At 59.1% G+C, this 27,484-nt stretch overlaps 1 protein-coding gene across 11 annotated transcripts in view; it reads left to right on the top strand.

Moving 5' to 3' along the window:
- The window catches only part of TSNARE1 (t-SNARE domain containing 1), a 153,391-nt gene that overhangs the window by 99,231 nt on the left and 26,676 nt on the right, over window positions 1-27,484 (top strand). For 6 of the 11 annotated variants that reach the window (XM_043601900.1, XM_043601898.1, XM_043601897.1 and 3 more), the window contains one exon: window positions 3,881-6,269. In XM_043601900.1, the coding sequence (XP_043457835.1) occupies window positions 3,881-4,470 (590 nt within the window). In that variant the 3' untranslated portion in view covers window positions 4,471-6,269. Of the gene's footprint in view, window positions 1-330; window positions 414-3,880; window positions 6,270-27,484 lie in introns of those variants that run through there. The other 5 variants (XM_043601904.1, XM_043601902.1, XM_043601907.1 and 2 more) reach the window with 2 other exon arrangements.

Below are 27,484 nucleotides of genomic sequence, written 5' to 3'. Positions count from 1 at the left end.
TGGCCCAAGGGTGCAGAAAAGTAGCAGGGCCGGGCCTCTTTCCAGGCTGGCCTCCACCTTTCCCGAGTGGGTGGCCCCTGCCCCGAGGGCACCTTCTGACGGCTCTGGCGGCCAGCGCCTGCCCCAGCCAGGTGGCCCAGCGCCTTGCAGCCTCCGCTTCTCTGGAGTCTGGACTCCTCACCTGGCCTCTGGTGAAGCCAGGACGGGGCCTTAGTGGCCACAGGAGGGCAGGCCCCGCTCCAAGCCCCTGGGCCTGGGCTCCCTGGGCTGGCCCTCGTCACACCCTCAGGGTCTCCACTCTGTAATTGCTTCTGTTGTCTTGATTTGCAGATAGTATTGAAGCCAGCCTTGAGGCTGCGTCCTCGCACACAGAGGCGGCCAGCGAGCTCCTGGCTGGAGCCAGCCGGCACCAAGTAAGTCAGTTTGAGGGGACGGCCCGGCTGGCCCGTGGCCCCCTCCGTCCCCTGTCTCCCTGGGAGGCCCAGGCCCTGCCCTGTACGTGGGAGGGGCACGCCCACAGGGTCTTTTCCGAGCCGAGGTGGACTGGTGTCCGGGAGGGGAGAGGCAGGACGGCGGGGTCTGCACCCAGGACGCTGTGCACGGTCGCCCGCCGTCTGCACCCCCGCGAAGGCAGGCGGCCAGGGCCTTTGCCAGCTAGCTCTGTGGAAGCTGCAGGGAGGGAATTGGTCGAGAGTGTGAGCGGCACCCGCCCGGGAGGTCTCACTGTGTGGGTGCCCACCCATGGTTTCCCAGGAGCACACTCACCGAGGTGCCCTATGGAAAGCTCTATGGTCTCTTCTCCCCAGAAGGGCGACGTGTGTCGGGCAGTGTCTGCCTCCTTCCCAGAGGGAACTGGCCGTGGAGAGGGCTCCTCCGACCCTCCTGTTCCTGCACCTGCAGTCTAGGTGCCTGTGTGTTTCGGGTCTGCCTTTGTCCTGGCCCCGGGCTGGAAGCTGGGAGGGACCCTCCCTTCTTGGAGCCAGTGGAGCTTGGCTTGGGACCAGTTGGGTGGCTCAGAGGGAGAGAGAGCAAATATCAGACCTTCGTTCGCTTGCGACGGGGCTTACTTAGAGCGGCCTTGGGGACAGACCACTGGGCCTCTGTGCTGACCCGCGGCGACCACGTGAGCACCTGAGCAGGCCAGGCGGGCTTGGGCCTTGGTCCGGCCGGGAGGGAGGGCTCGGGAGCCAGAGCCCATTCACTCGTCACTTACACACTGGCCCTCTGCTCCACGCTGGGCTCTGACACGCAGATGGACCCCACGGAGCCCGCCTCTCCACCAGTGGACATCCTAAGGGTGGGGTGGGGCGGCGTGGATGGTCCAGCCTGGCGACAGGGGACCCCGGGCTAGCGGAGCAGGGACGGCTTCCTGGGAGAGTACACGCTCCGTCCTGAAGGCCAAGTGGGATCGTCTCGGTGGAAAGGACGCTGTGCTCGGAGGCCAAAGGAGGAGCTGCCCGGGCAAGCTCAGGATGCCACACACAGGCTGGACGTGACCCCTGTGTGGGGGCCGTGGCGGGCAGGAGCAAGGCAGAGGGCTCCCGGGGGAGGTGGGCGGGTGGTTCCCTGGGCTCTCGTTCCCCGGGTCTCTGGGAAGCCAGAGCTGTGTCGGCTTCCTCTTTTTTCCGTCAGTGGCCGTCAGACTTGAAGTCAGGGTGCCTATGGGTGGGTCACACGTGGGAGCTGGTCGGTGCCACACCAGGAGAAGACAGGGGCCGTGGCAAGGTCTCATCTGCAAGATGGGAGCAGAGGCAAGAGAACAGCAGCTGGGTGCTCCCCGCCGGCCCACGGCCCCTGCCACCCTGTGGTACACCGAGGGCAGCCAGGCCCCCACCTGGGGCCTCTCCACCAGGCTTGGTCCTTCCGGGGCCTCCCGGAGCGGAAGGTTCAGGCTGCGAATGAAGCGACACAGACTTGCCAGAAGCTCGGGGCCCGGCCTGTCTCTGATGGAGACTCTCCCGAGTGGCAGCGCCTGCCCGAAGCCCTGACCGACAGAAAGCCTCGTCTTGAGAGGGAAGCAACAGGCCGGCAGGGTGGCCCCCTCCACGAATGCCCTGGGGCCATCCGAGCAGGACCTGCAGATGCCAGGACTCCAGAAAGAAGGTGTGACAGCGGAGCAGGAGGAGCAGCAGGAGGCGGTGGAGGTGGCATGGGGGGCCACCTGTGTCCACGGACACCTCATCAGGCCCAGATCCCTACCCCAGCCCCATGTTGCTCATCGGACCCTGTCCTCTGGGGTGATGCCATCACCACCCCATTTCCGTGGCAGTTCAGGAGCCCCTGTGCCCTAGGTGAGGTGAGTGGGGCTCAGACTGACAGGTGCGGCTCAAAGCTGCTGCCACGCAGGCATGTCCTTCCTCTCACCTCCGCTGGATGGAGGGGTGGAAGTGTGCACCAAGACAGGGCATGACATAGCCCCACGTTTCAGGTTCAGGTTTTCCCTGGGGCATTGACCAACGTAACCTCCACACCCAGACAGGAGGGAGGATTAGTCCTTAGCCAGACCTTTCAGGTGCAGATTGGGGACTGAAGGTCCAGAGCAAAAGGGTTTCCCGAAGCCACATGGGTCTCAAGAGGGAAAGCTGATTTTGGAGCCTGGGCTGTAGGATTGCATGTCCAGGGCTTTTCCTGCTGCACTGGGAAAGCTTTGCTTCATGTACACCCCCCCTCCCCCCTCCTGGAACATCTACTTGCTGGAGGAGTGCACTCAGAGGTTGGTGGATGGGTTCCTGGATGGATGGGTAGATGAATGGAGGCGTGGATGGACGGATGGGTGAATAGCCATAGGTAAATGGGTGGGTGGATGGAGGAAGGATGGATGGATGGATGGATGGATGGATGGATGGATGGATGGACGGATGGACAGAGGTGTGGATGGACAGATGGGTGGATGGATGATGGATGGATGGACGGACGGATGGATGGATGGACGGACGGACAGAGGCATGGGTAAATGGATGGGTAGATGAAAGATGGATGTGGATGGATGGATGGACAGAGGTGTGGATGGACAGATGGGTGGATGGATGATGGAGCCATGGGTCAATGGGTGAGTGGATGGATAGGTGGACAGGGCGTGGGTAAATGGTTGGGTGGATGGGTGGTGGATTGATGGGTGGATAGAGGCAGGGGTAAATGGGTGGGTGGATGGAGGAAGGATGATGATGGATGGATGGATGGACAGACGGGTGGACAGAGGTGTGGGTAAATGAATGGGTGGATGAATGATGTGTGGGTGGGTGGTGAATGGTTGGATGGATAGAGGCATGGGTAAATGGATGGGTGGATGGAGGATGAATGATGGATGGGTAGACAAGAGGGCTGGGTAAATGGATGGGTCGAGAGAGGATGGACGATAGATGAATGCGTGGACAGAGGCATGGGTAGATGGATGAGTAGACGGACGATAGACGGATAGTGAATGGATGGACGGACGGAGGCATGGCTGGATGGATGGATGGAAGATTGGTGGATGAGTGTAAGGAAAGATGAAAAGAAGGAAGGAGGTGGATGGATGACGGATGAAGAAATCGATGGGCAGATAGATGGGTGGGTGGTATGCGTAGGTGAACAGATGGACAGACTGGATGGTAGACCGCAGCCAGCTGGGTGGAGTGTAGACAAATGGCGGCATGGGGGACAAGCACCGAGGCTTTGCGGTTGCCAGGCTGAGGTTTGGACTTAAGTGTTCCTAGAGGAAGACTCACCTCTGAGTCCTGGTTTCCTCATACGGGTGCTGCTGCCCACCATGGAGGGGCATCAGGAGACCAAAGTAGGGCCGTGTGCAGAGAGCCCCCACCTGTCACCTCCCTATCCCTCTGAGGTGTTGCCCCAGAGTCATGGCTGCTGGAGGCTGACATTTCCTGTCCCCCTTCACCAGCGGACGAGGAAGACGAGGCCCCCAGCTGCCTGTGGCTACCCTTGCGGACCCTGGATGGGCCAAGCCTGCCCGAACCTGACCCCCTGGACCTACGAGGAACTGTCCCTGCACCTGCCTCCTCGCCCTCCCCGCCAGCCTCCCCGGCCTCGGTGCCCCCTGCAGCTGCATTCCCAGGGGCCCTTGGACCCTCCCCGCCCTCCACTGTGCCACCCCCGCCCCCCGGGAGGCCCGCAGCGGAGGCCTCCGAGTTTGAGCAGCGACTGCTGGACTCCCATCGGCGACAGGGCGCCCTGCTCTCCCACTGGTCTCAGCAGCAGAGTGCACTGATGGCCCAGCAGAACCTGCTGCTCCAGAGGCTGGCCGAGCAGAGCCAGCGGCTGGCCGACGGCGTCGAGGCCCTCAACCGGACCCTCGAGAAGCTGGTGGAGGCCTGCCCGGCCCGGGGAGCCTCACCCACAGTCCTGGACGGCACCCCTGCTGGGGGAGTGGCCTCTGGGCCCACCAGAGGCCCCCAGGGCAGCCCCCAGGGCCCCCACCCGGGCCTGGAGGTCTTCTCAGGGATGATCCTGAAGGTGGAAGAGGAGGTCTAGGGTCTGGTCCCTGGAGGGCTGCACGAGGAGCGGGGACCCCAGCCCTTCTGAGAGGCAGGCTGGGGGACAGCAGGGCGGAGTTGGGGCCTCGATGGAGCTGGCAAGGACACAGGACACACTCGTGCAGGGAAAGGCTCTGGGGCCGGTCGGTGATCCTGGACAGAAGTCTACTCAGGGACGTTGTGGCTGGAAGACGCAGAGGGGCGCTGGCGGGGCCCGGCCTCCGCTCCGTCCCGCGCTCTCACCTGCTGTGCCGAGTGCCTTGGAGGGCAGAGCCAGCACCCCCCTGCGGCCACAGGGGGTATAGAGGGTTCGGTGTCCCCAGACCTAGAGGGGTGGCTCAGCGGGGTGTCAGGAAGGTCCCCAGAGGGTGACCCGGAGGGCCCGCCGGAAGCCTCCTCCTCCTGGACGTGGGGACACTGCGGGCTGGGCTCCTGTGGTTTTCTCGGTTCTGCCCAGGACGCCCCCGTCTTGCAGCCTGTGGTCATTTCTGCCCGGTGTTAGATCTGTGGTCTGACAGACACACGTGTGCATTTATGTCACCTGGTACTGTATGGGGCGGGATACCATTTTGTACCTACTGATGTTTCTTGCAAAAAGAATTATTTTTCCTACATGAGCATAAAATAACAACGGAGAAGGCCCTGCCGGTGGTGATGCTCGCGAGCAAATGAGACGGAGCCCGGTCCTGTTCCTCGCACGGGCTGTGCCTTTGTGTTCGGCCCCGGCAGGGAGCCCTGAGCGCTTTCTGGGTTTTCAGATCTGCTCTCTCTGTTACCTCCTGTGCCCCTGGGAGAGGGGGGGAGGAGGGGAGGGGGGTCCCTCAGGGAGCTGGGGCCAGCCCTTGGCCCTCTCAGACCGAGCTTGGGCTGCAGCCACACAGCCTGGGAGGCTGTTGGGGGCCAGGAGGGGAGGGCAGGGGTCCCCAGGGCCTCGCTGGTCTTGGGCCTCGTGCCCTCTGCCCGCCTCCCCTTTACTTCCTTCTCCTGACCCTTGTGGATAAAATCCTTCACGCAGAAGCCTGAAGGATCGGCATGGGCCGGACAGCATATTGGTGCCAGGGCTCGCGGGGAAGCCCCCGCACCGAGGAGGGGCCGGACCCGCGTCACTGGCACACTGTGCGGACCCTCTTCTGGTTTTCCATTTTCACCGTGAGTCAGCAGCGTGTCGGTGACTTTGTCTCCGGAAGGGAGCCAGAGCTCTCTGGCGATTCAGCCAGCTGCCCCCCGCGACACGGCCTGGCCGCCCTCACAGCCTCCTCTCCCTCTAGTCCCAGGTGGTGCCGTTTGTCAATGGCCGCCTTACTCAGGTGGCCCCGCCCCGCGAAGCCTTCCGTCCGCTCCGCAAACCTCGGATCCTTCTCCACACGCTCTCGAAGCCACCGTTGGTCCTCTCTGTGGGTGGAAGGGATGGGCTGTCCTTGTCCGATGAAACGTGCCTGACTGGTTGACATTCACCTCCCTACTGTCCGTGAGCACTGCTGCCCCTTGCTTGTGCCACCTCCAGTGGAGACTGAGCCCTGGCCCCGGTCACATGCTGGTCCTCGATCCTGGTCACACGCTGAGCCCTGACTGTTGTTACACTTTGACCCCTCACCCTGATCACCTGCTGTGCCCTGACCCTGAGCCCTGGCCCCGCTTACTTCCATAATGTCTATCAGGAGCCCCCTTGGGGCCTGGCCCTGTACTAAGTGCGAAGATGCACAGGTGACCAAGGGAGACCAGAGGCCGCTCCTCCCAGCGCTCACGGTCTGCTGTAGGAAATGACACGAAGCCAGTAAACACGTATCAGTTAAGTGTTTTCTGTGTAGAAGTCAGAACTGGATCTGGTTGTATTTGGAAGAAACCCCGAGTAGCATGTTGTAGAGAAAACACGCATTATGACTCTTACTGAAGAGATTTCTGTGGCGAGTGGTCCAGCGCGGCAGGGTGGCCCTGTGGTCCTCGAGGACCCACGTGGCTTGTGGCCCCCTACTCCGTGGCGGTGCTCATGGTCCAGGATGGCTGCAGGACTCCCACCATTGCACTCATGTCCCAGGTAGCAGGATGAAGAGAAGGGATAAGTAGGCACATCCACTCCCTCCGAGGTTGCCTCTCCTTGCGTCTCCTCCCATGGGCTGGAAGTTAATCAGGTGCCCCCACTAAGTCATAATAGAAGCTGGGAAAGGGCAGCCCCACCATGGGAGCCAGCGGTACGACTGAGTGGCCCTGAAGACCGGACAGAAATGCGGCCAGGGGAGCGGGTGAGAGGGGCAGGGCTGGCAGAGAGTCCAGGGTGAGGCTGGGGAAGAGCAACCCCACCCTGCTGGGGCCCGAGAGGTGGGGCGTCCAGGTCCTGAGGCCGCCACGCGCCCTCCGGCCTCTGCGGCTGGAGCCCTGTGGGCCGGGGAGGAGCATGGCGGGGACAGCGGCCCGGACTCAGGGATGCACGAGGGGGCCGGGCGATGAAGCGGGGAGAGCAGGGGCCCCGGCCAGCCCCGAGTGCGGGTCCTTGTGCACGGAAGGGGAGCCGAGTGGTCCTGGACGTCGGCCTCGCACCCGATTTGGGTGCATCCAGAAGGTGTCTGCGACCGAGACGGGAGGCGTTTCTGTGGGTCTGTGGCTTGACCACAGGGCCTTCCGTGGTGTGTTCCGGAAGGCTGGAGAGGCTGCGGGTCACTTGACCGCGCCCCTGTACAGATGGCAAACCTGAGAGCCTGGGGTGCACTGGAGGTGCAGGGGTGATGCCCAGGTCCTTGCCCTGTCCCCTCACGGCTCTCCCTGCAGACCAGCGAGGCCGGGTCCCGCCCTGGAGTCGCCTCGGGACACGCGGGCCTTGGGGCACACCTGCTCTTGGAGCTTAGCCAGCCCGGACGGCTCTCCCGGTATAGAACAGTTCAACGTGGGAAACCCATGATTTAAAAAGCTTGGCTTCCAGGGCGCCTGGGTGGCTGTCGGTTAAGTGTCTGACTCTCGATTTCGGCTCAGGTCATGATCCCAACGTGGTGGGGTCGAGCCCCGTGTCTGGCATGGTGCTGAGCATAGAGCCTTCTTGGGATTCTCTCTCCCTCCCTCTGCCCCTCCCCTGCTCCAGCGTGCTCTCTCTGTCTTTTCCTCAGGGAAAAGAAAAATGCTTTGCTGCCTTGCAAAAAATAAACAAAGTAACTGGCCTGGCTCCCTGCCGGCCGTCGCCTCCCCCCACCGCCCTAATGGAATGTGCTGGAATGGGGAACAAGTTTAGGGCTGGCTGACCTGCGATCCCAGACCTGCCAGGGCCCTTCATTGAGGGAACAGGACAGTGGGGCCTCTGTGCTGCGCACAGAACGAGAGGCCCACGTGAGCCCACAGTCGGAGGTCACCCCGTGAGTCACGGGGCCGCTGAGTGGAAAGCTGAGGGACACGGCAACAATTGCAGGAATGACAAAACAGGCCCCGTTATGAGCCGAACCGTGTCCCCGGAGCCACACCTGAGTCCCACCCCCAGGGCCGCAGGGTGACTGTGCTCGGAGGTGGGCCTTTGCGGAGGTGACTGAGGTAAAGGAAGGCACTGGGGGCCCTGATGCAGGCTGGTGTCCCCACAAGAAGGGGAGGCCAGGACACAGACATGCACGGGGGTTGGGGGGCGACCACGTGAGGACACAGGGAAGGGACACCCCCCACGTGCCGGGGACAGGCCTCAGGAGGACCGGCCCTGCCCGCTCCTGGGTCTCGGACCCACGGCTGCCACGGCCGGGAGGAGCCCGCATCCGTGGTCTCAGGCGCCAGCCCGTGGTGTCAGTTGTCCGCCGAGCTGGCCACATAGGCCCCAGAGTGGCTTCAGCTGTTGGAATGAATCAAGCATGTAACATAGTTCTTACGAAATATTTTCAAATAAGATGGAATCACAAAAGTGAATAATGAGAGATTATCGGAAGCGACCCAGTGTGTCTGGAAAATCAAGTGCAGCTTTAAGTCATGAAGAAGTTCACGGAGGGCCGCGTGTCCGGGCGTCTGGTCGCAGAAAGTGCCAAACAACAGATGAAGGGAGCCCTGGAAATGCTACGGTGTTAGAGCTGTGAGCCGGCGGCGGCGAAGGGAGGAGCTCGTCCAGCCCGCCATCCAGGACGGGGGAGGCGGAGGGACGCGGGCGGCAGGCCTGCGGGGAGAGGCGTGCACACCAGGGTCCCAGGGAAGGGATCTCGTCGCAGCGAAGAGAAGGGAAGAGCCTGACTCACTGCCTGTTTTACATCAACATCGGCAATTAGGGCAACTGCGGCACCGGGAGGGAGGCTGACAGAGCGCTGAGCAAACCGTCAATGTAACGTTGTGATTCCAACAAAACGGTCCTTCAGGAGCAAAGACAAAATGCAGATGTTTCCATACACGTGGGAACTTGGAGGGCTCACCCCCAGGACACTTTCCCCAGAGGGGTTTCTGATGGAAACCTCTGATGGATGGACTGCAGGAAGGAGGGAGCAAAGCTGGAAGGTCTGTAACAGGTGAATACGGAGGCGGGTCCAACAAACGGGCGTGTGAAATAATAAAGTTATTCTGCGATAAAATAATTGTGACAAAGCGTCTATTTCGCGGGTTGCATTTTTAGAAAGCACAGGCCAACAGTCGGACAAAGCTAGTATGCCGGTTGGGACGAATGGTTAACTCCATATGTTATTTGCAGGAAGTTAAATATTGGTTAATTTTAGCTTCTGTTAATAGTTACACTTGGTAAAAACTCAAGGGTTCCTTCATCAAAGTTAAAAACTTACCCTCTGCAAAAATCCCTGTTCAGAGGTTGGGAACACAAGTTACTCACGGAGAGAAAATATTTGCAAGTCACACATCTGACAGAGGACTTGTATCCTGCATATATAAAGAGTTCTCTGAATTCAGCAGTAAGAAAATGGGCAAAGGATTTGAGCAGAAATTTACCAAAGAAGATGCACAGATGGCGTCGGAGTGTCACGAGCTGTTGGAGAAATGCAAATTGGCCCGTCAGGAGCTCCCACCGCCGCCTGCCCGAGTGGCCAAAGGAGGAGACGCCCAGACGCGGGGAGCCCGGGCTGCCTGTGCAACCGCCGGCGGGACGGCCACCCTGGAAGCCCGTTTGGGAGTTTCTTAAGTTAAATACACTGACACCAGTTGCATTTATCCTAGAGAAGCAGAGAGTCACGTTCACAGCAAAACCTGCACACACATGTTCGCAGCACCTGCGTTTGCAAGAGTCCCAAACCGGACATAGCCAAGGTGTCCTTCCGTGGTAGATGGGAACTGCAGCATGTTCACGCCGCGGAGGGCTGCCCAGCGGTGAAGGAGGACGAGCAGCCTGCGGGCTCTGAGCCCACCGGCCAGGCCTGGGGGTCATGTGCCGCGTGTGTCCCTGTACAGGACGCTCGCCAAGTGGCTGTGCAGCAGGAGTCTCGCACAGAGAGTCGTGACACCGAGGCTTTTCTTTCCGGAAGCAACTTTATTGTTGCCGGCACCGCTCAGTTGGGTTCGTACCCAAAGAACTGAGCCCCGAACGCCGTGTGGCATGGTTTTCTCTATATCTTCTACTTCTTTGACTCCCATATGTGGTAACGTGCAAACGTGTAGTCTGATTCGGTGATCTCTCTCATGTTACAAGGTCGTGACGGATGTTGTCAAGTAAGCAAAGAGCAAGGTTGCCTTGAGGTTGCTTTTCGCCCCTTAGGGAGGGGACCTGACCACAGCCGCGCTGTGGCGATGCGTGGCGGAAGGGGAGCCGAGGTGGCCGGGCGTGGCTGCGGGGGGCTGCCCGAGGGAGCCCGAGCGCCGCAGGGCAGAGGTGTGTGGGTCACCACGGTGCTGGCCAGAGTCTGTGCGCCTGGGAGGATCACACAGGCCGGACGTGCACAGAAGGAACTAGTAAGAAGTGTGAGATCTGAGGCCAGGGTCACCTCTGAAAGAGGAGGGTTAGGGTATCTAACTTCGAAACCAGTAAAAATGCAGTAAGAATACAATTAAGCAAACAAAAATTCTCTTTGAACATGAAAAGAAGAAAACAAGGAAACAAAAACAATATAGGAGAAAAAAATACAGCAAGAGGGAAATGGGCAATCCTGTCCGGGAAACACATTTCTGCAGGTGGGTTCAAAGAGCCCGGGGAATGTCCAAGATCGTCCGACTGGAGGCAAAAGGTCTCTGCCGTTTATAAGAGGACAAGGTGACGATGTAGCTGCTCCCGCTGAACCCCCCCCCCCCCCCCCCCCCGCCTACACTGCAGGAGGCAGTGTTGGCTTCAGACAGTGGACGTTAGGACACACACATGTTCGTAAATACTAGGAAAAGGAGTAAATGAATTAAATGTGACGAAGAGAATTATCCTGTAACAGTGGCCTCCCAGCAGGAAAATGAAAAGTCCACACCTGGATATACCTAATAGAACAGCTCAAAATGAGGTAAGTCACGGCCTTCCCTCCCTAGAGGGAGCCCAGCGTCCTGGAGGCTCCAGCCGCACGCGGGGCTCGCACACAGGAAGTTAGCAGACAGACAGGGTTCCACTTGCCGACACTCACTGAACTGCACCAGTGAGCACACGTGGCCCTTCTCCGGTACGCCTGGGACCTGTGCACGCTTCGACCACAAATTAGATATAAAGGGTCAATAGACTGCAGAGCCAGAGCCAGTACTGCATAGAACACGACTTTTAGAAAATGCAGTTGGAGAAATGCAATCTTTAGATTAAGTAACTTAAAAAATACTTTTTTTGTATGTTTGGAAATTTAAGAAGAGTCCTAAGTAACTCAGGTCAAAGAAGAAACCGTCAATGGGTGTGTGAGAAAGACGTGAGCGAGTAACGATGAAGCGTGCTATGTCCTAGTCTGCCGGACGCTTCAGAGATTGCTGGCCCGAAACGCCTCGACCGCGAACCAGGAAGAGGCTGAACATTACTGTGTGACGATATTAAAGAGATTAAGTAAAAGAACCACAGAAAAAAAACCCAGAGAGTTAGAAGGGAGAACCGTGTAGAGACGGGGCATGTTCAGTGAGTCATAATAGAGTCTCCGCGAAGCCAAAAGCAGATTGTTCGGGAACACCGTGAAAATAGACAAGCCGCCGATAAGACTGATGCAGGAGAAGAGCAGAAATTCCAAAATAAGAATTCTGTGAACAATTTATGCCACCCGAGCTAGAAACTTAGAAATCAAACGGGCCGATTCCCGGAGAAGCACTGGGCCGCCACAGACCAGGCACAGGGCCCCCAGCGGCTGCCGCGGAGAGCACTGGGCCCGTGTGGCCTCTCAAGTGTGCTCCTCCGACCTCCCGGGAAGAGGTCCGGCCTCTACAGACTTTTCTAGAGAGCAGAGAGAGGGGAATCCCAAATTCGTGATACAGGGTCAAATCAGAGATGGCCACACGGCAAAGGAGCACGGTGGGCCCGCCTGTCCCAGGACCGTAGACACGGCAATCCCGAGTAAAGCATCAGCCAGCCACACTGTGTCCGCGACTGACCTTTCCAGAGCTTGAGGTGCAGTGGGATACACATGTGCTCACACATGCATGCATGCACGTGCACACTCGCACACACACACACATAGGGGTCTTTGCTGCACGCATAGGGGTCTTTGCTGCAAGGACCAGGGCTGACGACAATACCTGTGTGCTGCACACTGACTGACTGTCGCCCTGTGGCCCCTTGCCTGGCCCTCTGCCCACGAGCCCAGCTGCCTGACCCGTGGGAACCGAATAACCGGCCCCGACTGGCAGCAGGAAGTGGTGAATGTCCATCTTGGCCCAGGGCAGGTGCTCAACCAGTGTGGGTCTCCTTTCCTCCCCGGTCGCCCTCCCCTTTGCTTTCCTATCGGAGAGGATCCCCCTGGTTCATCCCCTGCGGCTGGCACCCCCGTGCTGACCCCGTGACGACTTGTCTGCTGGGGCACCGTCTCTCCCAAGTATGACACTGGCCCCGCGAAGCAGGGCTCTGGCTGCGTCCCTGCCTGGTGCCTAGAACAGTGCTTAGCATGCAGTAGGTGCTCAGTAAAAGCACATCGTGCAGGAATTGGTGGGGGTGGGACTTCACAGGCGCCTGCCCCCCCCTCCCACCCCCACTGGGAGGCAAGGCTGGGCCTGGTGCATTGGGCAGTGAGGTGAGGAGGTGCATGAAGGTCCTGTGAGGTCAGGCCTGGAGTCCTCCCCTCCCCTCCCCTCCTCCCTCCTCCCTCTCCCTTCTCCCCTCCTCCCTCCTCTTTCTCCCTTCTCCCCTCCTCCCTCCTCCCTCCCCTCCCCTCCTCCCTCCTCCCTCTCCCTTCTCCCCTCCTCCCTCCTCTTTCTCCCTTCTCCCCTCCTCCCTCCTCCCTCCCCTCCCCTCCCCTCCTCTGTTCCTTTATCCCCCCTTCCTCCCCCTCCCTCCTTTCCTCCTCTCTCCCCTCCACTCCCCTCCTCCCTCCTTCCTTCCTTCCTTCTAGAGTCAGTTGACCTTCCCTGGTGCTCAGGCTCTGGGCTGCTTGTCCCCTGATCACGACTTGACCTTTTCCATTTTCCTCTCTGTAAAATTAGAGGTTTGGATCTGGTCAGCATCTCAGATACTTTTGCTGGGTGCCTGCCAGCCGTCAGGTTCTGGGCTCAAGCTGTCCAGGCCGGAGGAAGGGGTCATCCCTGGGCCTGGGTTGGGTGGGTGGAGCCCCTCTCCCGCTCCTAAAGGCCAGCTGGCTTCCTGGCCACCAGCCAGCACCCAGAGGAGGCTTTGGGCGCTCTCTTCCTGGCATTCTTGGTGACGGGGTGTTTTCAGCACCACTGCCCAGAGACCCCGCTGCCCCTGGCCGGGCCTGTTGAAGCCTGCCGTGGGGGGAGGGGAGTGTGTATCGACGGGGGTTGGGGCTGCCTTTTCGTTTGGAGACTGAGCGGGTTAAATAAGCAGCAATTTGATTTTGTGAGGGCCCGAGTGTGTGCGATGTCCCTGGGTGCAGGGAACAATCTCATTTTCGTGATCAGATTGTTACAGATTCTCTCCTCCGTCTGCTGAGAAATGTACATGCGAGCTGTGTTCCAGACAGCTGGTGGGGACGTGGGGGGCGGTCAGAGGGTGACCCTGTGTGCACTTGGGCCCCAGGGCCTTGCCCTTCCCGTCTGCAGCGGCTGTGCGGAGACCCACCGGCCCTGCTCTGGTTGAGCGCCGTACAGGAAAACAGCCCTCGGCCAAGATTTAGATCAATCCGCCCAGTGTTTAATAAATGCCCTGCGTGCAGCACCCGGGGGCCAGAGCCGCAGACCCCCTCCCACCCGCAGGGCGGGGCTGGGGTGGGAGACAGGCCAGGGGGCCCCAGCGAGCGAGGGGGATGCTCTCCTACCTTCATCAGTGTGAAGCAGCCGGGCACTCTGCCCCAGGGCCCCCTGGGAGATGAGCTCCTGACAGGGCCCTGCAGCTGACTCAGCCCCCCACCTACCTGTCCCACTGTCCTCGGCCACTCGGAGCAGCTTCAGATCGGGCAGGCCTGAGTTCAGGGCCGGCACTGCCACAGCCCCGCTCCATTGTGACTCTGGGGTGGTCCCACTCCTCTGAGCCTGCTGTACGACGCCCAGGATGTCGGGGACACTGGGTGACAGGTCTGGTCTCTGGGCTGGCAGTGGGGGCATCCTGGGGTTGGGGCCTGTGGAGCCTGCAGGCATGCGGGGCGACGGGTGCGGGTCCTGGGGCCAGGCCTCCGGGCTGCTCTGGGCTGCAGGGAGCTCCTGCAGGGGGCTCCCCGCCCCCCCGAGCCTGACGCAGCCCTCCAGCCCCTCCCCGGCAGAGGCCGCCTTACCCTTTCTTGATCTGCCCAGATGGAGAACAGGGCTGGTCCTGGGGCGTGGCTGTGGAACCCCGTGTGCCGACCCCACTCTGTGTTCTTGCCTGGCCGCTCAAGAAAGTGGGCGCGCATTTTGGGCGCTGGGAGGGTCAGCAGGACGCCGGCCAACAGGCTGTGGGAGGGCGACTTGAGGCGGCTGGCCAGCCTGGCCACCGTGTTCCTATTTTATGGGCCAGGGTCAGGGGTGTCCTTGAGGCCCAGTAGAAACTGCCAGAGAGAGTGGCTAATTAAATACCAGCACTGTGGGCCGGACAAAGGTGGAGGATAAATCAGCATGGCTTAGGTTGATTGGGAAAGGCCTCCCAAAGGAGGGGAATGGAACTGCTTTGAGACACCAGCGGGATCTTAGAGCTGGAAAGGCCTACCCCCTAGGGTGGGGGAACTCAGACGTGGGTCCTCACAGCGACCCCATGAGGTGAGAAGCCTGTCACCCCATTGCACAGGTGAGAAACCTGAGACCGGAGAGGTGGAGACTTGTCCCAGACTCAGTAAGCGCTCAGGGAGCACCTGCCCACAGCCCCGGGGGAGACAGACAGGCACGGGCATGCCCTGGGGGCGCCGGCGAGCTTGTGTGTGTGTGTGTGTGTGTGTGTGCGTGTGTGTGTGCGTGTGTGTGCGCGCGCAAGTGCGTGTGTGTGTGTGCACGCCGGTGTGTGTGCACCTGAGCACACTTGCCTTCTGGGGTGGTGGTGATAGGAACACAGAGGAAGAAGTGGCCCATTTTCCGGATGTGGCTTCTCCAGGAGCTGGCCAGCTCCGCAGGAAGGGGCTGAGGGCTGATGGGGATGCAGGGAGCTGGGTGGGGGGCGGGGAAGAGCAGCGGGCCCGGGGCCTGGCCCCCAGCCTCTGAGCTGTCCACCCCACCGTGCGAGGAGGACGACCCACCCAGGCCGCTTGCCCGACAGACCCTTGTCTAGGGTGGATCTCCAGAGAGGCCCAGAACGATCCACAAGTGCCTCTGGATTCTCACTTGGGGGGCCGGCCTCCGGGGGCCCCTTCTAGCCCAGCTTCTGGCTAGCCCGGCAGCTCCAGGTCCCAGATTGAGCTCCGGAGGAGGACTGGGCCTGCAGGGACGCTGCTCAGCGTCCCTGAGCCCTGGCCACAGGGCAGGCAGGTGGGAGGGCCGGGCCTGGAAGACGGTGGGTGGCCGGGGAGGAGGGAGGAGCGCCCCGAGGCTCTGGGCTGGGCGGGCAGCTACCAGCCCGCCCCTGGAGAAGCACCTGGCCTCCTGCCCAGCTCCGGTGTTCAGATGCATGCACGGGGCCGGCTGTCAAGGATGTGACAGGCTCACAAAGAACCCGTGCCCACGCCAAGCGGACCTGCTCGGCCTCTCTGCTGCAGGAGAAGTCGGCCTCCCACCCTGCCCCGGGCCAGCTTTGCAGGCTTCAGCTGGGAGGGCCGTGGGAAGGCCTAGGTCCTCCAGAGTGAGGGGTTCTGTGTCTAAGGTCACCCCCAAGTGGGGAATTGCCTCCTTGAAAGGGGTGACGAGGGGACGCCACCCCACAGCGGGGTGATTGGGGGTGGGTGTATGCGTGGGAAGGTCCCATTCAAGACCGAAACAATGCAGTTTTTAAGGGACCGGGAATCTGGGCTTATTTTCAGCAGCTGTATGCAAATTATATGCAAATGAACCCGTTTTCCTTCCAGTACCTGTGGCCCAGAGCAACCATGTTCTAGAGGCCCAGAGTCAGCCCAGCCTCTTGCCTCCTTCACAGCAAGAATCCCCTTCTCCAGAAGCTGTGCTGCTTAGGGCGGGCTACTGCTGTTTACTTAACACGGGTTCTAATCCCAGTTCTGTGAATGGCTGCTTGTGTGTGACCACGAGCAATTGCTTAATCTCTCCACTTCTCGTGTTTCTTTTCTGTAAAATACACATCAGTAATGCCTCAGAGGGTTGCATGCGAGGCACTTGGCACAGTGACTTGTTCTGATGACAGTGGTGGTGGTGATGGTGGGTCCTCTTCCCAGGCATGGCACAGAGCAGTGGGATAGTGGAGAAGAAAGGCATCTGTGTCTTGGAGATGCCTCCCTAGTGTGGAGCCGGTGTCCCAACCTGTGTCCCTACCCCACCCTGTGTCCCTACTCTCTCAGCACCGGAGGCCTCTGTCCCTAAGAGCTCTACTATTCACCTTCTTTCCACGGCCACCTCCCCTGTTAGCGGGGATCGTGGCTGACCTTTTCCAGAGCCCCTGGAAAAGAGCCACGCCAGGCAGGTGGGAGCATAGGGGAGGCTGTGGCCACATGGCCTGGCACCCAGGACCACACCCTATCCTGTCTTCCCTGTGGGCTGCAGGGCCCTGTGACTTCCTCAGTACGTCAGAGCCCCCACCCCACTGTCTTCATTACACCTGAGGGGCCTGCCTCCCAGCTGGCCTCCGGCTCCCGGAGGGAGGGCCCAATCTTGTCTCTCACTGCCATTCTGGGGGTCGGCACGGGGCTAAGTGCAGAGTGAGGGTACAGGACCTGCCAGAGGGCCCCGCTTGGCCTTCTCGGAGCTCCCCCTGGGGCACTGCCGGGTGGTAGAGGGCATGGGGCACCGAGAGCTCCCCAGGTAAGGTCCGGTCCCTTATCCCACTCTTGGGCCGACGTGCCGTCCACGATTGGCTGCTGTCTGCCCAGTTTGTAGGTATGGACTGAAACCCGAGAAGGCTTGCGTTTGCCTTGAATCGTGCACCTGGGAGGTGATGGAGCAGGATTGGAATCTAGGTCTCTCTGATGGCCAGGCTCTCCCAGGTCCCTAAACACTTCTGGCAGAGCCAGAAAGGCAGGAAGGACCGGTATGAGCGAAGAGCCATAGAACGGTGGCCCGGGGAGAACCACGGGTGCAGCGGCCCCAGGGGCCAGCCCTCACTCCCACCCACCGTGCACAGAGAGGTGTTCTGAACTTTCTGGAAGCTCAGGGACTGTTTGGTGTACTTGGAGTCTGGAGTGGGCTTGACGGGACAGGCAGCTGCCTTCAGGGCCGAAGGGGGTTGGCTGGGCAGCTCGGCTGAGGGAGCCATGGAGGAAGGGAGGGCCCGCGTGCCAGGCCGTGCAGGTGGCCGCTGGAGAAGCCAGTGCAGCCCGAGCCTTGGAGGCGGCTGAGTCCAGCTGGCGGAGCCCTGCCTTGTGCAGACAGACAGACACAGGTTTGGTTTCATTGGAGCACCTCAGTGCTGCCAGTCCCACGGGACCAGGGCCCACGGCTCCACTGTGCTTTCTGCCAGCAAAGAGGGAAAGGAGACACAGAGCTGTGTTGCTCTCAGCAAAAAGCTGGGAATACCTGCGTGAAATCACTCCTGTCTTCTGGAAAGGGCTCCGCTCTTCCCACATCCCTCCTCCCAGTCCAGCCTGGTGTCTGAAGGGGGCTGGAGGCGGCAGGAATGAGCAGCGGGCCATCTCCTGCCCTCTCACCAGCCCCGCTGTTAGTGTGGCCCCCGCCCTCCCTGCTGCGTCTCCGAGAAAGGTCACGCCCAGCCCTGGCTGGGCGGGGCCTGGTTGTGTGGCTTCAGAGCCCCTCCCGCCACTGAGCCTGTTCCTCCGTCAGCATGGCCTGCCCCGTCCAGTCTCCCTAAAATGCCCCCTGAGGGGGAGCTGTGTCTGGTCTGAGGCCACTCATCTGTGTGAGCCACAGAATGCCATCGCCTGGGGTGCAGGACAGGGGAGGGGGCCTCGTGTGCTCCTTTGCATGTCCTCGTACCTGGGCAGGACCTGGCAAAGAGCTAGCCTGTCCCCTCGTCACTCAGCCTGGCCTCACACCTGTCCTAGGCCGGAGACAGGGCAGGAAGTGACATGCCCATCACACAGATGAAACAGCCAAGGCGCAGGGAGGAGCCAGGATGGGGACTCTGTGCCGAGGCCACCCCAGGCCTGCCTCCAAGCCACTGCAGACAGGAATGTTGAGGGCGGTGACGGCCATCGGTAAACCGTGGCGCCTCGCTGTCCCCACCAGCTCAGGGTCACGGAAGACACGAAGGTTGGCAGTGCCCAGACCTGCGTCCTGGCTGTGTTAGTTACTTGCTGCGGGACTTTGAAACCACCATCTCTGAGCCGTCCCTCGTCATCTGGAACGTCTCCTTCCCAGGTCTGGGGGACTCGAGTGACACCACGCAGGTGACTGCCTGCCGGGAGCTCAGCACACGCGGGTGCCTCTTCTCGCACTGAACACAGCCACTGCCAGCACCACCTTGAACTCAGGGCCAGGCCAGGTCCCAGCCCCGAGCTACTTCTGAAGAGAAGAGGCCCCGGGAGGCACCGTGACTTAGCCTGGGTCACACAGCCGGCCGGTGGCCCTGCCTGGCCTTCTTCCCGCCTGCTCCAATGCATTATTAATCTGGCCCACCTTCGGGAGATGAAGCAGTGTGTCTGTTTACCTCTTGACAGCAGAAAGGGAGAAGAACAAAATTAAACCAAATAAATCGCTCAGACGTCAAACAAGCTCTCTCTCAAAGCGCGTGCTCTGTGATAGAACACGGTGCCCGGCCCGCCAAGAAGTTACCGCAGGACGTGACCTGCTCCCCTGAGGAGCCGTGGCCACGTCTCGTGGAGCCGCAGCTCCGAGAGAAGCCCCCGGAGTGGGCTTCTCAAGATGAGGACCCAGTGAACAGGGGATCAGTCTGGAGAACAAGGATGTGCCCAAAGTGCGTGGGGTGGGAGGTGTGCATCTGATTACAGATGACTCGGGGTCATCCACCCCTCAGTATTCCCATCCTGTAAATGGGCTCTCTGGTCCACGGAGGGAGTTTCGGGCTTGAGCGACAGCACCACGGACAGCCCCCTTTCCCTCCGGAGGCAGAGGCGAGGCTGGGCCACTGAGTCGCGTGCAGGGTCCCCGTGCCCACCTTGCCCAGGTGCAGACCCCGGCCTCGGGGAGCAGTGGCGTGCCTTCGTCACTGTGCGAGCGACACGGGAGGGGACAGCCGGGGAGGCCGTCTGTGTGTGGGGCTCTGCCCTTCTCCACCTGACCCCTCGGGTCGCCTGCCCCTGCACGCGGTGAGGTCAGGGGTGCAGGGTGGCCATCCGGTCTGTGCGTTCCCGGGCTGCGTGGACTGTGTTCTCCACCCCTCCGTACTGGCTGCTTCAGGAACGCCAGCGAGCGCTGGTTAATGGCACTATCGGCGAGACAGATGAAGAGGCCCTGAAGGAAAAGACGAAAGCACAGGGACGCCTGTGGTCCCAGGACTGAGAGACAGCCGCACACGCTTTCATTGGAGAGCAGGCTTTCCCGCTCGCTGACGAGGCTGTGACGCGTGGCTGCCCCCCCTCCTCCGGCCCAGCCTGCGTGTGTGACCGGCGCACCCCCCGCCGAGCTGCCACCGTGCCACCCATGGTCCCTACGGCTGGCGGCCACCAGAGCCTCCCTGTCCACCTTGAGGAAGGGAGCAAGGGCCCCAGAGTCACACAGCAGGTTAGTGGCGGGATCTGCCGACAGCCCTTCCATTGATCGGAGCTTCTCACGCGCCTCCTGGCCTCAGTCGGCTGTGTGGCCGTGGTCACGAAGGATCCCAAGTCTCGTGGCTGGTTTCTCCTGGTTTTTACACGTCCACGGCGGGTTGGTGGTGGCTTTGCTCCTGTGCTTCTGACTCGGGGGCCCAGGCTGGCGGGGCAGCGCCCTCCTAGACGTCGCCGGGCTCCGGGTGGAGAGACCAGAGTGGAGGAAGAGCCCGCCGTGGCTTTGCAGGGTCTTCGTGGAGGAAGCCGGGGACTCCTGCTCGGGTGCGCTGACCGGAGTTTCCAGGGGCGGTCCCCCTGCCCTGGGGGAGGCAGCGGAGGGCGGTGGGCATCACGGAACAGAATGCACCCTCCACATCCCCAGAATTGCCCCCCCTCTCCGCTGTGCCCCTGCCCCCCTGGCTTTCATCGGCCCTTCCTCCCCTCCCCTCTGCCAGGCCCCGCCCACCTTGGGGGTCTGGGAAACTCACCCGCTGCTCCTCCGCTCCCGGACTCAGTTCTCTGGGGTGAGTTCCTAGTAGCAGACTGCCCCTGTGCCAGGGAGGGGCCCCAGTGCCATCCTGTCCCCCCTACTCACCTTGGCAACCCTCCACGTTTGGACCTTGCTCTCCTCACACCACCCCTGCGGGCCCCGCTCTCCTCAGCCCTCCCCCGCTGCTCAGTCCAGCCCCGACAGAGGACTCGCCTGGCACAGGGCCTCAGCCTGCTGTCAGGTCTCAGCTTCCACCTCTGGTCCAGGTGGGGCCTCAGGGCCCTGGAGGAGCCCCCACTTCCCGCCCCTCCCTCCTCCCTTGGGCGCCCAGGCTCGGGGCTTTGCGGGTGTAGTGGACCCAGGGCTGAGTGCGTGCCGGTCGAGGAGGAGAGCTGTGCGTGCAGGGCGCTGTGTGGCTGTGGCCACTCCTGGCACTCGTGGGCACAAGTGTACAGTTGTTGAGTCCGTGAGGGCTTGATGGGCACGTGGATGATGGCACGCTGTGGCCACTGTGGGCAGCAGCCTTTGTGATATCCTCACTCAGCCCGTGCCCGACAGCCCAGGGCATGCTGGCACGTGTCAGGTGCTCCACAGGTTGGCAGAAACTGCTCAGGAAGAGGAGTGTGTTGGGTCCCCAGCAGGTGGAGGGATTCAGAATCGACCAGCTTCTGCCTTGTGTAGACGGCATCTCACGGAATCCTCAGTCTGTGTGCAAGGACAGGGCCAACACTCAGCGCAGCTAAGGGGCTTTCCCCGAACTACACTCGACTGGGACCCTGTCTGCTCAACCCCAGGCCAAGGGCCTGGCTGTCCTCCTCTTCTGAGGATGAAGGAAGGAGCCAGGACTGTGCCCAGAGATGGCAGGGGACGGGGGCGGGGGGCATGCCGGGCAGGCGGTGGGCAAAGGTTTGGAAGCTGGCTCCTGGCTCTTGACTCCGGCTCTGGGGTCAGGCTGGGGCTGGGGCACGGCAGCTGGAGCATCTTTGGCTGAGCCCGAGAGAAGGGACCCCTGAGCATCAGCACAGGGGGAAGTTTGTGGGGGCCTCTCATGGGGGGCTGCTGTCAGGGGGGTTGTGGGATGTGGGCTGGGGGTGTGTGAGGCACGGCCCTCTTCAGCACTGGCCAGCGAGGACGGGGCCCCCGTGGCCTTGCAAGCGGACACATCTGGGACCTTTCTCCTTATGGGATGGGTCTTTGGGACCAGACATTGGTGGGGGGTCTCATGCTGGATGTCAGGATCTTACCCCTGGGCACACAGGCAGCATCGCTGCATGAGAAGAGCCATGAATTCTGCTAGAATCTTAGAGCCCTAGGGTTTTAGAATCACGTTCACAGACAGGGAAGGTTCTGTGATGGTCCGAGATGATGTATCAGGGAAGCCCTAGCAGGTCTCAATATTGTCATTTTTGGTGATATTTTCCAATCTATTATATATTTTTAAGTTTTTAAAAATGTTTATTTTTGAGAGGGAGAGAGAGGGAGACGCAGAGTCCGAAGCAGGTTCCAGGCTCCGAGCTATCGGCACAGAGCCCCACGCGGGGCTCGAACTCACAAACCGCGAGATCACGACCTGAGCAGAAGTCAGACGCTGAACCGCCTGAGCCGCCCAGGCGCCCTCCAGTCTGTTACTCGATACTCACACAAGGTCGTACATGTCACAGGTGCAACATGATACAAGGTGTAACATGATGAACTTGGGTTGACCGCTCCTCACCTGACGGCCCAAACTACCCCTCGCGTCCCCGTCCTGCCGTCTGCTCTCGCCACACGTAAGCTCTCCCCTAAAGTTTGCGCGTGCGATCCCCTTGCTGTCACATAGTTTAAAATAGCTTTGTATCAAACAGACAACGTCGGTAAAATGTGTTGCTCGCTAAGCGGCGGATTGTCTGGTTTTGCTTATTTTTAGCTGCATGAGAATCAAGCCGCACCATTTGTATTCTTCCAGGACTCGCTTTTTTCATTCCGCTTCGTTTCCAAGACCGGGCCACGGGCTCGTGCACAGCTGTGCTTCCTCTGGTGTGGCCAGTGATTCTCCTGCCAGCGGGCCAGCCCCGCCCTGAGGCCGCGTGTCCGCCTCGCTGCAGGGCGTGGGGTTTCCCTGGGTCTGTGCTCGGGGCCAGGGCCACCCCGTCCGTGGTCGTGGCTGTGCTGGGGCGCGAGGCTCCGCTTTACCGGGCGAGACCGCGTGGTTTTCCAGGGCGGCTGTGGGTTGTCCTGTGCTCGCCAGCGACGTGAGAGCGTTGCCTCTGCGCTATTTGACATTGTCAGGATCTTTAATTTTTGCCAATGCGGTGGGTGTGAAATAGTATCTAATTGTGGTCCTCATTTGCATTTCTCTGATTACTAACGAGGCTGGAATTTTTCATATGTTTATATTTGTGTTTCCTTTGCTGTGAAAAGTCTGTTCATGCCTTTTGCCCATTTTAAGAATTGGATTGTTTGTTTTTTTCCCCGTTTAATGGCTTGTGGAACATACACACACACACATATGGGCGAGTGTGTGTTCTGTCTGGATGCCACTTGGTCCGCACGTGTTGCAAATAGCGTCTCCCGCTGCGCCTTTCCTGCCCCATCCCTCGTGGGGTCTCTTGAAGACCCCCCGATTTTGTGCGTGCTTGTCGACTCCCCATGTCCCGAGTCTGGAAGACTTTCTCCTTTGTTTTCTTCTGAGGACTTGGCACTTGTGCTTTCACATTCCTCCCCCGGCTGTTCAGCGGCCCCGCACCGCGTGTAAGACGCCCTCCGTGTCTGCCTCGTCCGCTTCCGTCAGTCACCCAGTTGGTAGTGTCACTGCCATTGTGCTGACTCGAGATAATCCGGCAAACTCGAACATTTCACGATGCTGGGTCTGCCTGTCTGTGAACGCAGGTACCTCTCCATGTATTCCTATCTTCTTCAATGGTGTGATGTACATTTAGACGATGAATCTCTCCGCGTATAGCTTTCAGATCTTTTTTCAGATTGATTCCTAAACGTATATTTTTGTTTGTTTCCCTGAATGGCCCACGTGGCAGCGTGTTGCCTGTGTGCACGGATGTGTGTCATCCCATAAACTGAGCGCCAGCCAGCCCCACACCAGGGGCTCAGCATTTCCGGCGCTTCGCTTGAGGCTTCGGGATAATCCTGTCATTGCCGATGACCCGGTTGTGTGTCCGTCCTTGGCGTAGTGACCTCGCTGGCTGCCCTCCCAGGTCCTGCGTGGGGGGGTGGGGGTAGTGCCGGCCCAGGGGAAGGCCCCGTGGTTCCGGTCCTGCCCCACGAAGGGAAGAAATTGTACATTTATTGTAGATACTCTGGTCAGATCCAGGAAGTTTGCCAAGGGTTCGAAAGTTTTGGGTGGTCGTTTGTTTTAAATCCTAGACGGCTGTTGATTTTCATCTAATATGCTTTCGATCCATTGAGATGGTTCAGTTTTCTCCTTCACTCGGTTAGTGTGAGCGACACATGCACACACGTCTGGCACTGAGCTGCTCTAATTCAACGCGGCTGGTTCACGGTCATGGAAGCATCTTGTGTGGTCCTATTTTATTTAGAGTTTTGACACCTGTCTCGGCCTCTACCTGTCCTGACTTCTCCGATCTTGTCTGATTTTGGTATCAGTTTTATATCAGCTTCACATAACGAGTCAGGGATCACTCTTTTTCCTCTGTTATGTACTGGATATTCTGTGCTCACAGCTTATGTAAGACCGCTTGGGTTCTCTCTTGTTCTGGAGTCGCTTTGGGTAAATGGTATTTTTCCGGGGATTCATCCGTCTCCCCGGTTCAGATCGCAAGGCTGCAAGCGTGTTCATACTGTTCCCTCACCTCTGCGCGATCCCCACTCCGTGTCCTGTGCCCACTCAGTCCCAGCCTTATTCGTCCAGTGACTTCTCGCCCTGATCAGTCTTTCTAGACGTTTGTCTTTTTCATTAGCGTCTGTGCCTTGTCGTTCGGCTTCGTGCTGGTTGGGGTTCGCGGTGGGGCTTTCTGAGCCCCTTCTTCTCGCTGCCAAGGCCTGAAGCTCCCGCCTGGCACTTTCTAGAACTCCGAGCCGCAGCCTGTGTTTCCTGCACCTCGCACGCTGGGACCCTATGTATTTCCATCAGTGCTCAGTGTGATGTATGATCACTATATGAGTTTTTCTTTGACCCAAGAGCTATTAAGAAGTGAATTGTAAAATTTTTTTAACCCATGAGCATTTTAAGTGTGCTTTTTTTTTTTTTAAATTCTACTGCATTTCGTTCAGAAAATTTCTTTTATGTGATGCTGGTTCTGTGAAATTTGTTAAGACTTGCTTTATGTAAGGCTTAGAGAATGCCATCTCTGCAGGTGTCCCACGTGTGCTTGAGAAAGGGGCACGCCGTGTGAGCCGTGTGCGTGGACCCCTCTGTCGGCGTCCGTGAGTCGAGCTCGTTAACTTGCTAGCTCAGAGTGTCTGTGTCTTTGCCGTGTGTGGTCAGTCTGGCCAGTCACGGAATGAAGGAAATAAGGTGAAGTCCTACGCCGCGTCACTGGATTTGGAGATTCCTCCCTGCAGGTCTGTGAATGTTTGTCTTCTGTGTTCTCTGGCTGTAGTTTTCAGGCTGCAGGTTAAGAATCGCCGTCTCCTCTTGGTAAAATGAAGCTGTCAGTGCTATGATGTGACTTCTCCACCCACGTGGCATCTGTCGTCAGTCGGTCTGTGCCAAATTTCTTTTGATTAATGTGTTCATGATATGTTTTTCTATTCTTCATTGTCTATTCTTCATTGTTTCTGTGCCTCTACGCTTCCGATATATCTGCGGTGAATACGTGTGTCTGGGTGTAAATAATCTCCTGTGACGACTCCCATCTTTCCACCGGCGAGTTTAATCCATTATTGACATATTCGCACCAGTTTCTTACATCTTCCTTTTTGATTTGTATTTATCTTTTTTTTTTTTAATTTTTTTTCCAACGTTTTTTATTTATTTTTGGGACAGAGAGAGACAGAGCATGAACGGGGGAGGGGCAGAGAGAGAGGGAGACACAGAATCAGAAGCAGGCTCCAGGCTCTGAGCCATCAGCCCAGAGCCCGACGCGGGGCTAGAACTCACGGACTGCAAGATTGTGACCTGGCTGAAGTCGGACGCTTAACCGACTGCGCCACCCAGGCGCCCCAGATTTGTATTTATCTTTATTTTTGAAAGCTTCTCTGGTTTTTAGTACTAGATTTCTTAACTTTTTATTTTCTTAAAAACTGCAAATGTGCACAGCAGTGGCAGGGATAGAATGTGGGGTCACTACGTACCTTAGCCATGCTCCCCGTCACCACCTCGCTGCCACTCGGGGATCCTCACTCCTCTGTCCCGCAGCCGTGGTGGATGAGCACTGGCCACCATGCCACTCGCCATCAGCAGCACACAGACACCAATCAAGTCTCACTGTGTAATCACAGATCCCATTCAGGTGGCGCCGATTTTTCTAGCACATTCTTTAAGAGCCCAGGATCTGGTCCAGGGTCTTGTCTGGAACCTGGTCCAGGATCTGGTTCAGGGCATACTCCAGGATCTAGTCCAGGATCTGATCCAGGATCTAGGCCAGGATCTGGTCCAGGATCTGGTCCAGGGTCTGGTCCAGGATCTGGTCCAGGATCTAGGCCAGGATCTGGTCCAGGATCTGGTTCAGGGCATAGTCCAGGATCTGGTCCAGGATCTAGGCCAGGATCTGGTCCAGGATCTAGTTCAGGGTCTAGTCCAGGATCTGGTCCCGGATCTAGGCCAGGATCTGGTCCAGGATCTGGTTCAGGGCATAGTCCAGGATCTGGTCCAGGATCTAGGCCAGGATCTGGTCCAGGATCTGGTCCAGGGTCTAGTCCAGGATCTGGTCCAGGATCTAGTCCAGGATCTGGTCCAGGATCTAGTCCAGGACCTAGGCCAGGATCTGGTCCAGGATCTGATCCAAGATCTGGTCTAGGATCTGGTCCAGGATCTTATCCAGGATCTAGTCCAGCATCTAGGCCAGGATCTGGTCCAGGATCTGGTTCAGGGTCTAGTCCAGGATCTGGTCCAGGATCTGATCCAAGATCTGGTCCAGGATCTGGTCCAGGATCTGGTTCAGGGTCTAGTCCAGGATTTGGTCCAGGATCTGATCCAGGATCTGGTCCAGGATCTGGTCCAGGGTCTAGTCCAGGATCTGGTCCAGGATCTGGGCCAGGATCTGGGCCAGGACCACCTGTTATGCTTCATTGCCGTGGCTCTAATCAAGTGAGTGTTTAAAAATTAGCTCGTGCTTTTCTTTTATTTTTTAAAATTTTCTCATATACTTTATTTCAACCTTTCATTTGATTTTCTTGAGCTTTGCCAGGTGACCGCTCCCTAACGGAGTCTGAGGTTGGACTGACGCCTTGTGGCGCGAGCTCTTCCTAAGCACGTGCCGCTCCCTCCCACTGTTTCCTGCCCGCACACGGGACGCGGTCACTCACGCAGCTGGGGCCGAGCGGGACTTACACAGACGTCGATGTGTTCCTGCCCAGTCCTCATTCCTTTATCTCAGGTCTTCTGGCCTCTTTTCCTTCTTCCCAGAGCCTCTCCTTAGTGCGGGCCCCTTGCTGGTACCCGGACGGTGTGTGTGTGTCTGTAGTGCTGTTTGCTCACGTGTTTCACGGAGAACGTCGCTCAGCAAAGACTCCTGGTTTGGGCACGAACTTAATCTTACACCTTCTGGGCTCTACCTTCTGTCTGTCCATCTGTCTTGATCGTTTAGGGATCTGTCTTTCTTCCTCTGGCCAGTTTAAGGTCTTGTTTCTGTATTCAGGGTTCTGCAGTTTTCCCACGATATGTCTGGGGATGGAGAGAGAGAGAGAGAGAGAGAGAGAGAGAGAGAGAGAATCCCAAGTAGGCTCCACACTAGGCGTGGACCCTGACGCAGGGCTCAATCCCACAACCCCGGGATCGTGACCTGAGCGGAAATCGAGAGGCAGATGCTCAACTGACTGAGCCACCCAGGCGCCTCTGGTACGGATTTTTTTTTTTAATTTCTGCCTTCTGTGCTTCTCAGGTCGGTGGACACCCGTTTTCGTGACTTGTGACAGTGGTCGCTGTCACTCGTCACATGCCGCTTCTGCCCGTTGTCCCAGCGGCCTGTGTTAGACCCGCGTCGCCGCGTCCTGGTTTGCAGCCCTGGGCGTCTTGTGGCGTCTGGGCAACTTACCGGGGCGTATCCCCCGCTTTGCAGCTGGGTGGAGTCTGCCCAGGCCGCCGAAAATTACGGTTTTCGCTTCCAAAAGTTTCTTTTCTTCTTGGATATCTGCTCCTTCCTGACGGTCTCGTGCTGCCTTCTGTGGCCACATCCTGCACTCCTCAGAGCCCTGACCCCTGTGTCCCGGCCAGTTTTATATCCTTCGCTTGTCTG

The sequence above is a fragment of the Prionailurus bengalensis genome, chromosome F2 (assembly GCF_016509475.1).
Source record: "Prionailurus bengalensis isolate Pbe53 chromosome F2, Fcat_Pben_1.1_paternal_pri, whole genome shotgun sequence".
Lineage (NCBI taxonomy): Eukaryota > Metazoa > Chordata > Mammalia > Carnivora > Felidae > Prionailurus > Prionailurus bengalensis.
This window is presented reverse-complemented; position numbering and strand designations above follow the sequence as displayed.